Source organism: Aquarana catesbeiana, linkage group LG03, assembly GCF_042186555.1.
Source record: "Aquarana catesbeiana isolate 2022-GZ linkage group LG03, ASM4218655v1, whole genome shotgun sequence".
Taxonomy (NCBI): domain Eukaryota; kingdom Metazoa; phylum Chordata; class Amphibia; order Anura; family Ranidae; genus Aquarana; species Aquarana catesbeiana.
This window is the reverse complement of record NC_133326.1, coordinates 613,272,661-613,288,740: the sequence shown is the minus strand read 5'-3', so window position 1 is coordinate 613,288,740 and position 16,080 is coordinate 613,272,661. Positions and strand designations below refer to the sequence as shown.

Sequence of the window (16,080 nt, the reverse complement as noted above, 5' to 3'; positions counted from 1 at the left end):
CGTCACCGGTGACACTAAATACAGTGATCAGAAAAGAGATCTGTACAGTATATTAGTGACACTGGTGACAGGGGGTGAAAGGGTTAACTGGAGGGTTAAGCCTGTATTATGGGGTTAATAGGGGGTACACTAAAGCTACCAGGGCCTACTACTAACTGCCCTAATGCTGATTAGTGTCACAAGTGACACCAGTACAGTGATCAGTGAAAAATCTGAAAAATGCACTTGGTGACACAGTGTCCGGCAGTGAACTGGGAAACTGGGGGGGGGGGGCAATAAGTGTACCTATGTGTACTGCGTCAGTGTAGAGTTGGTGCAACTAGAACCAAAAAGGGCTCCACGAGGGGAGGTGACATTAATTTCTCTGCCTGTGTTTACAATTCACAGGCAGAGAAAGCATTTCATTCGCCAGAACCGATCACCAGATCCAGGCCAGAAATCATTGAATTGTCATTGTAGATTTCTAGGTGCTGCACCTAGTTACATAGTTAGTAAGGTTGAATAAAGACACCAGCCCATCCAGTGTGAGTGTGGGAGTGTGTCCCTTTCCCTGTACATTGTGTCTCCTTAAGATGCTCATCTATTATATTATTGTTTATTTAAGGTACCCATATAGCTCCGTCGATTTACGCAGCACTTTCCTCATACATCGGTCCCTACCCTCAAGAAGCCCACAATCCAAGGTCCCCAACTCACATTCGTATACTAGGGCCAATTTTGGCCCTAGTGCATGAATGTGAGTTGGAGATGTGTCTTTGGAGTGTGGGAGGAAACCGGAGTACCCGGAGGAAACCCACACAGGCACAGGGAGAACATGCAAACTCCAGCAGGTGGTGTCGTGGTTGGGACTCAAACCAGCAACCCTTTTTATTGCTAGGCGAGAGTGCTACCCACTACACCACTGTGCCACCCTACTTTTTTAAAAGCATGCCCCACAGGTAGTAATCACTCCTTTTATTGTTACCTCTTTTCCTCATGTGATTTGGGACTTTTGTAACAAAATAATCAGAAGTTGCTTTCATTTGTCACATTTTTAAATAAAAAATGTGTTTTTTTGGGACTTTTTAACACATTAATAATTGATTCACATGGATTAATTCACTCACATATTATGTGTTTTTGCTTGATTGTGTAATAATGTGTTTTGGTTTGCGCAATCTTCTTTTTTCTAATAAAGCTACAACCAATTTTATTTTCCAGGGTCTTTGCTTTCAGAAAAAAAAAATCTATATATATGTATACAGTACATATATATATATATATATATATATATATATATATATATATATATATATATATATATATATATATATATATATATATATATATATATATATATATATATATATATATATATTAGTGTGTTGAAGAGAAAACAAATGTAACGTGCAAAAAATGAAAAAAGTTGCCCCAATGGTCAGGTGGGTAATCCAACCTCCATTGTGTTCTGTACAGTTGAGAGAGACTAGTAGAGATCTCGGGTGTGCTGGATAGATCCCTCCCAGACATCGCTAGGATCAGAGTGCTATCTGTATGATTAGAGTGTTATCTCAGCAGCCCAGGCTCCGTCCTCCTCCTCCTCCTCCTCTCGGTCTGGCGTTGCCCGGACTCAGCTGTCACTTTCGTGCAGCCCCGCCTCCCCCACCATCCCGGCAGAGTGAAGTCCTCTGCTCAGTCCGCCGCTCTCACCAGTTGCTCGCTCGCAGCCTGACATGGCACAACGATCCGACTCCTCCACGGGGCTGCAGAGAGCTCTGCTGGCCCCTGTGTGTGGCCCCCTCCAGGACTGAGAGCCGGAGCAGCTGTAAGGAGCCACCATGTCTCTGTGCCTGGGGGACAGCATGAATGAGACTGACCTGAGCAACCACAGCAGCAACCACAGCAGCAACCACAGCAGCAACTACGAGCTGACTCCGACCCAGAAGTGGCTGATGGGCGCAGCCTTGACCTTGATGATCCTGCTCATTGTGGTTGGAAACTCCTTGGTGATCATAGCCATAGCCAAGACTCCCAGGCTGCAAACCATGACCAACGTCTTCATCACCTCCTTGGCTTGCGCTGACCTCATTATGGGCGTCTTAGTGGTGCCCCCAGGTGCCACCCTCCTAGTCACCGGCAACTGGCTCTACGGCATCCTGGTGTGCGAACTGTGGACCTCGGTGGACGTCCTGTGCGTGACAGCCAGCATAGAGACCTTGTGTGTGATAGCCGTGGACAGATACGTCGCCATCACCTCGCCCTTGAAGTACGAGACGCTGGTGACCAAAGCCAGAGCCAGGTTTATCGTTTGTTTAGTGTGGGCCATTTCCGCCTTGATATCGTTCTTGCCCATTATGATGCACTGGTGGAGGGATAACAAAAACAAAATAGCCAAGGAATGCTATGAGGACCCCAAATGCTGCAACTTTGTCACCAACATGCCTTACGCCATTGTATCTTCCACCATGTCTTTTTACGTCCCCTTGATCATCATGATTTTTGTGTACGCCAAGGTCTTCATAGTGGCCAGTCGGCAGGTCAACTTGATAGAAAAGGACAAAGTGAGGTTCAACGGGACCCCCGTTCCCTCCACCAAAAACAAAAGGACTTCGAAAAGGAGGCCCTCAGGGTTGTTGGCCATCAAAGAACACAAAGCTCTAAAGACTTTGGGCTTCATCATGGGGGTCTTTACCCTTTGCTGGCTGCCCTTCTTCGTAGCCAACATCATCAAGGTGTTTTGCACTTCGTTAATAGATGACAGCGTCTTCTTGTTTTTGAACTGGTTGGGTTACATTAACTCAGGGCTTAACCCCATCATCTACTGCAGGAGCCCGGATTTCAGGAAAGCGTTTACAAAGCTGCTTTGCTGCAATAGGTCGGTGGACCGCAAACTGCACGCGCTAACCAAGGACGCTAAACGGAATCAGTACTCCTCAAGCAATCAGCTGGACTGTGATGGCCTCAAACACCTCGGTGACGCCGAAATGGGCAACGGCAGCCTGAGTAGCAGTAGCCGGTGTAGTAGCCGGACTGAGGAGACCAGTCTGAAAAACAGCAACGGACATCCCCACCAACCTGATCAGTCCAACGTGTAAGCCACTGAACGGAGCCTTCATTCCGCCGAGCCCTTTGCTGTACGGCATTTGTGGCCTTAGGGATTACCTTTTTTTTTTATTTTGTATTTTTTCTGCTTTAATATGCACAAGTGAAAAAAAAATTCTCGACAAAGGAGTACTTACTGCTTGTTTCGTGAGTCCCAAATGCTAAGTCTAAGGATTCACTGTGATCAAATTGACACTACAGTATAGAAGAGCTGTTTTAAGTGTTTACTTGATACTCCTCCTGGGTTAATCCAACAATAGTTTCTCTTTATAGGCTATATATTGTCTTTTATACCGTATTTGTCTGACTACTACTATACCATGGTGAACATGTATGTAATATTAGCAGGGTTTTCTAGGAAATTAAAATGTTTCTCAATGGAAATCATTCTAATTTTCTAGAAAATGTTACACTGGCCATACACGGGGTGATCTTACGGCTCTTATGACCAAACATTTTTTTTTATGCCAATCTTGATGTTGATGAATAGTGAGTCATTCATAATGAGTGTTGACTGTACCTAGTATTGGATGAAGAAGTCTGACCTGCTAGAAAATGTATGACTTGGGTTTGCAGGTCATGTAACGTGCTGTCAGTTTGGACAGTTTTATTTTGGATAGCTATAAAAAAAATCTAAGATTTCCTTCTTAAAAAAAAAAAAAATGTACAAATAATTCAAGTTAAATCGTTAAAAGCAATCCTGTTATTTACAAAGCAAGACCACAGTGTTGTAGAGCAGGCTAAAGCGATTTACAAAACGTTTTACTTTTATAAGTAACGTGCATTAAAATTAAAGCTGCCCTTGTTTTTTTTTTCATTTCTTAAAGGTATACTACTCACTACTGTTGATCAGAACGTGAGTGCAGGACAGGACTTCACTGGCTGCATGCTTGCTTCAGACCTGTGACTTGCTATTTAAGCTAGAAGCAGAACAACAGCTCTAGAGCCTGCGCATTGTAGCCTGGGTTCACACTAGTGCTGCTGCATAATCATGCATTTTCAGTGCTTTTCTTTGGGTTTTTATGTGCTTTTTTATGCGTTTATTTGTAGGAGGTTGTTAATCACAAAATAATGCCAAAAAACACATACATGCATTTTCCCCATTGAAGTCTATGGGGCCAAAAGGGCACGACGTAGCATTAAAAAAAGCACCTGCACCTTTTCACAAACTTCATTGCACTGTATTGCATTGATGTGAACAGGCACCATAGAAAATAATGTGATTTCCATTGTTGTGCCCTGCAAATTGCACTAGTGTGAACAGGAGAAGTCAGCCTTAATATTTCAGCCCCTTTAAAGCATCACTAAACCCAAAAATAAACCTTTTTTATATTGCAACTTACCGATTCTCAGATGGGATAGCTGCATTCGTTTTCTTTTTTAACCTTTCTTTCTTTTATTTTCACCTGGTGATCCTGCCAGTGAGGCTCCATGCACACTAGCGTTAAAAAAAACATACCTAGCAGCAGCTTATGAGCATTTTTTTTTTCTGCTTCTAGAAGCAAATTGTTATCCTATGTGTCCTTGCACACTATTTCAGTCTAGAGGCATTTTTGAAGCTTCAGCCTCTAGGATCAGACAAAAAACGTTTTTTTTGGGAGCGATTTGCCAGCATTAACAAAAAACTGAATTCTCCTATCTGATGCTAAAACACTGCTAAAAGCTAGCACAAAAATGCCATTATGATAGTTTTTCATCCAGTGTTTATCTGGCATTTCTTTTAGCTTATAGTGTGCGTGGAGCTTAGGGATCATGCACACTGCAGCTCAAAAAAAAAACTGCTTTTACAGGCATTTGCGCTTTTATTTCAGCTTGAAGCTTGTGCTTTTTTTGTGCTCTTGGGCATGTTTTTAATGAGCTTCTTCAAGCTCCTTTGAGCTTTTTTGAGCATAAGCGTTTGTTTTTTTTTTTCACAAAGGGCTCATGCACACTGCAGCTCAAAGAAGCTCAAAGAAGCAGCTCCTACAGGCTTTTGAGCTCTTATTTTTTGTACCTAGAATCTCCCCTCCATGATAGCCAATGTGTCCATGCACACTATGGCTTTTTCAGGCATATGCTCCTACAGGCAGAAAAAAAAAAAAACCTCACCAAACTTGCGTATTTGATAGGAGCTAGTGCCCCAAAGAGCACAAAAAAAACTCAAAGAAGCTTGAAAACGCACAAAAGCGTATGTTCCAGCTTTTTTGTTTTGTTTATACAGTGGTTAAGAAAATACTATCTAGGAGGGTTTTGGTTGAGACAAACTATTTACCGCTGACACTTACCACTTACCTTTATCCCAAAAGGAAAGTCACCACAACTAATGATTGGTAAGCTGCAATATATTAAATTTTTGGTTTTAATACCACTTTAGGTGTTTTTTTTGTGCTGGCCGGCAGCATTTCCTCCTTTCTTGACTTAGGCGAGAATGACATTGTGCATGTGTGTGCAGATTTGAAGGGGCTCTAAATTTCTGGTTTAGATCGCCAATGTTTTTGCAGAAAAACTCCATTACAACTTACCAATTCATAGATGTGGTGGCTGCATTTGTTTTTCTTTCATAGGCTTTTTTTTCCTTTATTTTCACCTGGTGATCCTGCCTGTGTTTTTTGAACAGAACAAGCTGTCCTGGATATGTAGCACTTAGAGGGTTGAGGCAACCCATTTACCACGGACAGGGGTGCTTACATTTATCAGCTTTTATATATTTATGTAAAACTTTTATCCCAAAAGAAACAGAACTCTAAGGCCTCTTGCACACTGAAAATGCTCCGTACAGCTTATTTTATTCTTAGCTAAAATACAGCCCATTAATTGTAATGTGCCTATGCATACAGGCGTGTAAACAAGCGCTGTGCATTCTTCAGTAAAAAAAAAAAAAAAAAAAAAGATAGAAAAATCTGCATTTTTGGTCAGTAATTTACACCACATGTTTGCGCAAATGCACACAGATTTGTCCATTGACAGTGCCAATCCAAGAACAAGCTTCCGTGCAAGCGCGAAATAATTGCGCAAACGCATATGCGCGAAAATGTGCGAAAATACATAAACAAAAAAAAAGTCTGAAAAAGTAGATGCTTAAACAGGAGTATCGTGTGCAAGAGGTTACTGTTGATTGAATGGACTTCCATTTGTTAGTGTATCTAAATCTTCTAGTGCATTTAAGGCTCCATTCACACCAATGTGTTTTTTCCTGCTTTTTGCAGGAAATGCAGGACATTATTTTTTAACTAGGGTTCCTATGGAACACGTTCACATCAATGCATTTTTGTGCCTCTGCGTTTTTTGGAAAGGGTCTGTGACTTTTTTAAATGCAAAACAGTGCTTTTTTTTTTTTTTGCTTTTTTGGTTCAATAGACTTCAATGGAGAAGCTGCAGAAAAGCATGTCTTGCGTTTTCCCCCCAAAAAAGCATATAAAATGCAATTGCAGTACTACCGCTGTAAAAAAATGCAAAAAGCACCGCAGAAACGCTCTAAAAGCAACATGCATAGGTGTGAGTGGAGCCTAAAACTCTAAGGCTGGGTTCACACTTATGTGAATTGGATGTGGGGCGAATCGAATGCGGTTTTCACCACATTCAATTCGCATTTCCCCACACCCAATTTGCATGGCGGGAGAGTGTGACAGGCTCTCATTGGAGAGCACAACAGCAGGGTCCTGTGCATCTTTGGCTCCATTTCAGGTCTGAATTCAGGCAAAAATTCGGACATAATTTAGACCTGAAACAGAGAACAGGGATGCACCGGTCCCCCTGCTGTGTCCCGCACCGCACATAGTGTGAACCCAACCTGACAAACTGACAATGCTGCTGTCCAGAGGTGCCCCCGTTCTCCTTCATCCAGAGTGGGGGGCACTCTAATACAAGAGGTGTATTACTGGGCAGATCACTAGGTGAAAGCAGAAGGAAAAAATCTAACAAAAGAAAACTAAGGCAGTCACCACTTCTAATGATTGATAAGCTGCAATATGTTACATTTTTGGTTTAAATTCAGTCTACCATTGCCAAGAATAGTCGGAGTGCCCTCCAATGAGCTGCTGGCTTGTGCCCAGCACCTTGCGGTTAGTTATTTAACATGGCAGCTCCTTTTTTTAGAGAATTTATTTTACATTACAACATTAACCTGGGCAGCCTGGGCTTTATTCGGGTAGTGAACTCTTGCAGATCCCATTGCGACAGGTTCTCTTTAAACTGTTTGGTTTAACAAATACTGGATGTGCAATCAGGCCCAATGATTTCCCCGTGTATGGCGAGTATTTCCGTATGCACTTTCTAAGGATGCTAATATAGGAATACACAGCAGTATTTTCAGGTAGATCGGATAGGTTGTCGCTTAAGGTCATGCGTTGAGTGATTTGTAAGCCATAAATCTGGTGCTGTTTTCCCCCTGTCCCCTTTTTCTAGGACCTGCCCCATAGGGAGACACTGTTTTGCGTCAAGCCGTCTAGCCAGTTTATTTTTAATGAAGCGTCGTCCAGTCATTGTGCACTGGCATGTTATTAGTTAAAGCAAGCCCTGAATTTCTGCATCCTTGCCTTGGAGCTAGGGAACCCTCGGAAAGTGAATGAAGCCGCTTGTTTGGAAGGCAGCTGCGAGGCAGCCGAGTAAAACAGCACCAGATGAGCATGAATTCCGCTGGGACTGGTTTATAAAGGCTGGAGGGGGTGAAGAATGGGGGGTGTTGCCTGCAGCCACCAATCAGGTGCCAGCTGTCTGCGTCTAATTCAAAGAAGAAAGTTGACTGCTGGAACTGGATTGGTTTATGCCCATCAACACCATCACTTTCCTGCAGCATTTATAAATCCTTCCGCTCTGCATTTTGCACACATTTTGCTTGAATAAGCCATGAATGATAGCATTACATGTAAGTGATCTTATATGAAGTGTACCTGTCCCCTGTACAAACATTGACCATAGATGTACAAACATTGAGCATACATCTCAAACACTGACCATAGATGCTGCAATCAAATTGTACAATCTCCTTAAATTTATGAAAACTTTAAAATTTGAGGGTCTACTTAAACAAGCCTATTACTTTGGTGTATATGTATGAAAAAAAATTGCATAGCTGTTCCCCTGTCTAAACCACTGGTAAATTTGTTCTGTGCGAATGGGGCAAAATCGAATGTTCTCAAGCTATAGTCGCTGCAGATTGAATGTTATCTGAAAAAAAAATATGTGAATGGGGAAAATACTGCATTATTTCCTTTGATACTCAGCTCCCTCTAGTGGCCATATTTTAGTGTTTCCCTTTTTCATTTAAAAGAAAACAGTTTGAAAGGGGAAAGTATTGCATTATGGCCACTAGAGGGAGCTGAGGAGCATACTTAGTTCTTATGATACTCAGCTCCCTCTAGTGACCATAATGCAGCGTTTCCCCTTTTCATTTAAAATAAAAGTTTGAAAGGGGAAAGTATTGCATTATGACCACTAGATGGAGCTGAGGAGCATACTTAATTCCTATGATACTCAGCTCCCTCTAGTGACCATAATGCAGTGTTTTCCCCCTTTCATTTAAAATAAAACATTTTATTTCACTACATTTTTATTGACGATTTAGAACAGAACGACTTGCAACTGCAGGTGGTAGAGGTACAGAAATACAAAAAAACACGAGAGGTAGCCTTGCAGGGTGTCAAGGGGCAAGGAAACACATAGAGTAGGAATGCAGCAGTTTACATGAAAATACACAGTCGTAGGCAAAATATTATAAAATAAAGGAGGTTAAAATAAAACATTTTGAAAGGGGAAAGTATTGCACTATGACCACTAGATGGAGCTGAGGAGCATACTTATTTCCTAAGATACTCAGCTCCCTCTAGTGGCCATATTGCAGTGTTTCCCTTTTTCATTTACAAGAAAACAGTTTGAAAAGGGAAAGTATTACATGATGACCACTAGATGGAGCTGAGGAGCATACTTATTTCCTATGATACTCAGCTCCCTCTAGTGGCCATAATGCAGTGTCCCCTCCCCCCTTTCATTTATAATAAAACATTTTATTTCAATACATTTTTATTGAAGATTTAGAACAGAACAATCTGCAACTGCAGATGGTAGAGGTACAGAAATACAGAAAAACATGAGAGGTAGTCTTGCAGGGCGTCAAGGGGCAAGGACAAACATACAATATAGTGGAAAGCAGTCTACATAAAAATACACATTCGTAGGCAAAATATTTTAAAATAAAGGAGATTAAAATAAAACATTTTGAAAGGGGAATGTATTGCATTATGCCCACTAGATGGAGATGAAGAGCATACTTATGTTCTGTGATACTCAGCTCCCTCTAGTGGCCATAATGCAGTATTTTCCCTTTTCATTTAAAATAAAACAGTTTAAAAGAGGGGAGAGGTATTGCATTATGGCCACTACATGGTGCGGAGGAGCATACCCATTTCCTATCATACTTGATGCCATCTAGTGGCCATAATGCAGTATTTTCCCTATTCACTGGGAAAAAAAAACAGTCTAACATTTAATTTGCAGAGAATATAGCCTAAGAATATTTGATTTTGCCTCATTTGCACAGAACATCTTTACTTGCAGTTTCGATGGATGAACAACTCTGTACATTTTTTTAAATAAATACGTCACTTTGTATCCAGTCAGGCCTTTGAACTGCATAGTTGTTGGCAGATCTGAGGGGGATTTCTAATCTTAACGTGTATTGCCAGCCAAAAAAAAAAAAAAAGCAGTGACTTATGAAGCAGCTTTAAAGACTCTGTGCCACAGTGATGCTGGTATTTCCTAGTGAACTTCTAAAATTATTTTTTGATTAATCATCAAAAGTCTGTTAAAGCAAATCTGGTATTTTCAGGAGGGGGGTTGGATCACCAAGTGGCTTTCTCTTACTTTGGGGAATTTAAAGTGGTTGTAAAACCTTATATATACCCAGTGAAGTAACTATCCTCAGGTGATACACAGAGATGAAACATATCCTCCTACATAAGTTGTACCTGTCTATCTGCAGTCTTCTCTTCTCTACATCCATTCAAAGTGCAGAAATTATAAAGCTTGTCTGAGCTTCCAGAAAACGGGGTGGAGAGATCAAGTAAGGAGAGTTCTGACATCTATTTGGAAGGAAGGGACACACCCCCCTTCACACAAAACACAGGAACAGATCTGAGGCTGTCAATCAGCTGGAGGTCCCTCCCCTGTCACTTTTTTTCTCTTGATGTCAGGAAAACTTGTAATAAGTAATTCATGTTGATAGCAGAGGAACGAAGCAACAGACAGAAATGACACTTAATGCTTTTAATTGAGACAAGTACACACAATAGAGATATTAGCTCTGTTCATATTTACTGTCTGAAGTTTACAACCACTTTAAGTCCCTAATCACATCTGTGCGATTTAACACGCATTGACTAGTGCATGACAAGAGGCTTTCTATTCATTTCTATGGGGACCATCACACTTGCACGCTGCGCTGACACGCATTGGGGGAAAATACCATGGGTGCTTTTGTGGTGGATCAAAGCACATTTTTGGCCCCATAGACTTCAATATCAGTGCATGAAAAATGAATGTAAAAAAATGCACATCGAAACCATACAAAGAAAATACAGATTCAAAGGTGTGCGCCCAGCCTTAGTTGCAGGATGTTTTCACCTTCTTTTCAGCTATGCCCCCCTGACAGAGTCTCAGACCTCTTGCAGGAAAGAGAATTCTCTAACAAATAAAAGTGGATGTGACCCGATTCATGAAGTCTGAGCTGGGCACATATATCTGTAGTGTTTACTTATCTCTCGTCAAAGCCCTAAGTCCCGTGTCTTTCTGCTGCTTCGTTCCACTGTTATCAACATGATAACTTCTGACAAATTCTCAGAGCAGCTAAAAATTTGTGTGGGGTGGGTGCTATAAATAGATTAGCAGAGAGCTTGTCTATTCACAGCACAGCTCGGCATGTTTATATCTTCCTCTGCCTATGTGGAGAGGGGGGGGGGGCCTTTCCTCCAATCAGCTCACATTTCCTCCAATCAGCTCACATTTCCTCCAATCAGCTCACATTTCCTCCAATCAGCTCACAATTCCTCCAATCAGCTCACACATAGTGAATGCCAAGACTTCACTCCCAGTGCTGAAAGATGAAGTAAAAATTGTTCACTTTCTAAAGAATATATAAAGCTGAAGACAGCAGATATACATGTAAAACTTATGTAGGGAGATTTGTTTCATCTCTGTGTATCATCTGTTCTCTTCACTGGATATATGTGAGGGTTTACAACCACTTTAAGACTAGGTTTACCTTCGCTTCACAAGCAGTGTTTCCTTGGTGTTTTTGAAGCCTTTACAAACTCCTCTGTGTCAGTTGTGTACTGGAGTGGACGGTGTCGTTCACATGGCTGCATTTGCATTGCTTTGCGTCACAACAAAATTTATCAGACATGTAGTGTTCGGCCTCGTTCACAAATGCTTTGGTCTCTGATGAGTGATCCGCGTTCAAAATGCTTTTCAGAGAGAATTTGACAGGCAGAGAGAAGGCAGTGAGGTTGATTTACTGAAGGCAAATAGACAAAGTGCAGTTGCTCCAGAGCTTAGTAAATAAGCAGAAGCTCTGCTGACTTCGATCATCCAAACGCGTGCAAGCAAAAATGCTGTTTTTTTTCCCTTGCACGTGATTGGGTATTCTTTCCAAAGTGAAGATTTACCTAATTTACTAAGCTCTGCAAAGTGCACAGTCTATTTGCTTTTAGTAAATCAACCCCATTGCATCACCTCCTCACTCTTTGGACCCCGCACTAACGCGCTGCGACCACCTGCATTGCATGTGGTTGCAAGGTTCTTGCAGAGCAGCTCCATTTACTTGAATGGGATGTGAATGGTGGACAGTAATCCCGCGTTCACACGGTCGGAATTTCCGACAACAATTGTTCGATGGGAGCTTGTTGTCGGAAATTCCGACCGTGTGTAGGCTCCATCGGACATTTGAGATCTGGATCTCAAATTTTCCGACAACAAAATCCGTTGTCAGAAATTCCGATCGTGTGTACACAATTCCAACACACAAAATTCCACGCATGCTCGGAATCAAGCAGAAGAGCCGCACTGGCTATTGAACTTCATTTTTCTAGTCCCGTCGTACGTGTTGTACATCACCGCGTTCTTGACATTCGGAATTTCCGACAACATTTGTGCGAGACAAGTTTGAGCCAACATCCGTCGGAAATAAATCCAGGATTTTGTTGTCGGCATTACACTTACCGAAAGCGACAGGGGGTATAATTCTTGCTGCAATAGAAAGCCATCACAGAGGGTTTATAAAGCATTATTTAGCATGACGCAAACGTGTCAAAGACGCATCTTAATGTGATAGGCGCATTCATGGCTGACCATTATCTAAAATTCTAAAATTGCAAAGCACTAAATCTAAATGAGCCTTTAATGATTTAACTCTTCAGTACCTCCAAAAACTGCAATATCTCCCCTGACAATACTGCCCCCTGTTGAGTACAAGTGACAGGTGCACTTTCCATTTTATTCAGGTCAATCTGATGGGGTTTTCACCCAGCATGTGATGTATGTATATAGCTTTGTATGTATTGGATCTTCATGGTAAGCAGCAGGCTCACAATTCAGTGGCATTTTTATCTCCATTATAGGGAATTTCAGCGAGTAAAGTGCAATGATCGTCGCCCACATAATGTCCTGGACATGCTTACACAAACACGCACATACGTGTACAGCATTGCAAAGTGTAATTCATGTATAAATTGTATAAAAAAAAAAGAAAGAATGTATAGAAATTAAATATCTAAATTATGTATATACAGTATTAATGGAGTAAATATCTAACAGAACTATTTTTATATATGTAATTAAAGGTGTTCCATGGCACAGTGAAACGGTGTATAAGGCGTGGAATGCGCGAGAAAATTGTAAAGGTGTTTCTAATGATATGAGAGTGTGAAAGGGTGGGAGTGGGATGCTACCTGATTGAAGGTAACGGGGGGGGGGGGGGGGACACTCGTTCTTCCTCTTTATCTGTGCCCCACCCCATCATTTACAGGGAAGGTGAGGGCGACACGGCTAATTAAATCTCTGCTGCTGGGAGGTATTGACAGTTATCCTGTTATCATCACATTGGGGGAGATTTACTGAAACTGGAGCATTTCGAATATGGTGCAGCTGTACATGGTAACCAATCAGCTTCTAACTTCAGTTTGTTCAAATAAAGTAAATGTAAACGATCACTTGTAAAAAAAACGTATTCAGTTTAAAAAAAGGAATGAAAGGCAAAACATTTGTGTATACAGTAGATGTAAAAAAAAAAAAAAAAAAAGATAAATACCCTTTCTTACTTTTTTATAAGTGATCACATTCCCTCTGTTCTCTGTATACAAACTGGGGGAGGAGAAGCAGCAGCACACTGAGCTTCCTAGTGAATGGCTGTGCAGAGGGGGTGTGTCAGGACAAATCTGATCATTGGAGGAGAGCAGACTGAGTTCCCAGCACAGCTAGAGAACTGTCCCCGGTGTGGTCTCCTGCTTAGTGTGGTCAGTTTTTAATAGGAAAGCAGAAGGACTGTCAGGAACACCAGGGATTTCACACAAGGGAAGCAATACAAAGAGAACAGGATACTTTCTCATACAAGTACATGGGTACAGCAGCCCCATATCAGGAATATGAAATGTTGGGGTAAAAAACACTTTAGGCTTTGACAATAAAGCCCGGAAGCTGATTTTCTTTCTTTGCAGAGCTGCACCAGATTTTTCACTCTCCAGTTTTATTAAATCTCCACCATTGATTTTCATATGCCATAGTGAGTTGACTGCTGACAAATGATTAAAGTAGAACTAAAGTAAGTTTTTTTTTCATGTTGGATAGAGTGGGGCAGGGTTATAACCCCTATCATTGTTCTATTGGGGAGATTTCCCTTCACTTCCTGTCTCATAGGAAAGTGATAGGAAACCCCTGCAAAGTGAGGGAATCCCAGAACTAGTGTCCTCATTGGAGGATGCCCCCTCTATTCCTGTTCTGGTGACAACCCAAAATTTGGGATCATCTTTCACTTTCACTTACAATGATAACAGTAAACAGGAGAAGAGAGGGGGAATGTCCCTAACGGGGACAGAAAAAAAAAAAAAAAAGATGACATTTTAATTTTAAAAATTAGAATTGAATTCTCTGGATATCAATGAGATGGAAGTAGCCCTGGGTTTAGGACCCAATTACACCTTTGTGTTGTTACATGTTTTAGGGCCCATTCACACCATGGGGTTGATCTACTGAAGGTGAATAGGCTGTGCACTTAGTTGCTCCAGAGCTTAGTAAATGAGGCAAAGAATACCCAATTAAAAGAATACCCAATGACATGCAAGGAAAAAAAAAACAGCATTTTTGCTTGCACATGATTGGATGATAAAAGTCAGCAGAGCTTCTACAAATTTACTAATCTCTGGAGCAACTGCAAAGTGCACAATCTATTTCCCTTTAGTAAATCAACCCCATATGTGTTTGGAAGTGCTAGACAGGTAATGCATATGAATCCTATGAGTTCAATTCACACCATTGCGCTACAGCAGTATGTGCTGAAAAAAATTGAACGCGGTGCATCTTACCCAGGACTGTGATGCATAAAGACAAATGAAATGTCAGTTTGTGACATCCCAGTAAAGTTGAAAAAAAAAGAAAAAGCAAACCGTATGATACATCAATACAAGGTATCGCACACCATGGCTGCCTCGGGTGTGAATCGCCCTTCAGCTCTAAGTTGAAGTTTATTCTGGTCATATTTTGCCTTCCCTGGTTCCTCCTTTCCCCACCATCAACATGCTAATTACATTTTTTAAACCCTTTTTATTTCCATAACATACATTATTTTAGCCCCATTCACATTATCACTGGGTCTCTGTTCTTCTCTAGGCGATTCAGGCAGATCATGGCTGATGGGAGGGTTGTGTACATAGCTTCCTGAATACATCCCAGCACCCTGTCTCAGTACTCCTCACAAGAGCCCTAAGCCCTGATGTAGGCAGTGAGCTAGCTGGCTCTTGAAAAGAGTCAGGCAAAAGTGAAAATGGCATGACGGGTGGATGTCAGTCTGGAGGAGTGGGTGTTCCTAGGCAGGCTGGATTTGCAGGCAGTACCCCCCCCCCCCCCCCCGCTCTAGCAGGATTCAGTGCTGTCCTTTCCCTCTCTGTCCTCTGGCACCCTGAGTTATGTCATCCAGTGCAATGCAGGAATTTTGAGTGCTTTTTCATGCGTTTTTCAGGTGTTTGTACAGGCATTTTTAAGTGTTTTTTAGCTTAGACATTATTAGCCAACAGAGAAAAATATCATCTGTTTCATCATTTGTTGCTATGTTTATCAGCCCTTTCATCCGCTTTTATTGATGATTTATTTATTATTCTTTATTTATGAATTTTTTTACTTTTTTTTTGTAAGGGGTTAAAGGTTAGGAATTGGGTTTAATTATTTAATTATATTTATTATATGTTATATATTTATTATATTGTATATATTATGTATTTATTTATTTTGTTAGGTTTGGGTTAGGAGTTAATATTAGTGTTAGAGGTTATCATTAGGGTTAGGGGTTAGGATTTGGGTTAGGGGTTAGGATTTGGGTTAGGGGTTAATATTATGCCGCGTACACACGGTCGGATTCTCCGACCGGAAATGTTGGATGTGAGCTCGTTGTCGGAAAGTCCGACCGTGTGTATGCTCCATCGAACATTTGCTGTCGGAATTTCCGCCAACAAATGTTTGGGAGCAGGTTCTCAAATCTTCCGCCAACAAAACTTGTTGTCGGAAAGTCTGATCGTGTGTACACAATTCCAACGCACAAAAGTTCACTCATGCTCGGAATGAAGCAGAAGGAGCCGCACTGGCTATTGAACTTCCTTTTTCTCGGCTCGTTGTAGGTCTTGTACGTCACCGCGTTCCCACGTTCTGAATTTTTGGCCAACATTTGTGTGACTGTGTGTATGCAAGACAAGCTTGAGCCAACATCCTTCGAACAAAAATCCACGGTTTTGTTGTCGGAAAATCTGATTGTGTGTACGCAGCATT

The 16,080-nt window shown here is 41.4% G+C and overlaps 1 protein-coding gene across 1 annotated transcript; it reads left to right on the top strand.

Annotated features, from left to right (window-relative positions):
* The first annotated feature begins 1,655 nt into the window (after positions 1 to 1,655).
* LOC141133105 (beta-4C adrenergic receptor-like) lies at positions 1,656 to 12,911 on the top strand. The gene has a single exon (XM_073622250.1). The coding sequence runs from the start codon at positions 1,818 to 1,820 to the stop codon at positions 3,072 to 3,074; it is 1,257 nt and encodes a 418-aa protein (XP_073478351.1). The 5' UTR covers positions 1,656 to 1,817; the 3' UTR covers positions 3,075 to 12,911.
* The last annotated feature ends 3,169 nt before the right edge of the window (positions 12,912 to 16,080 follow it).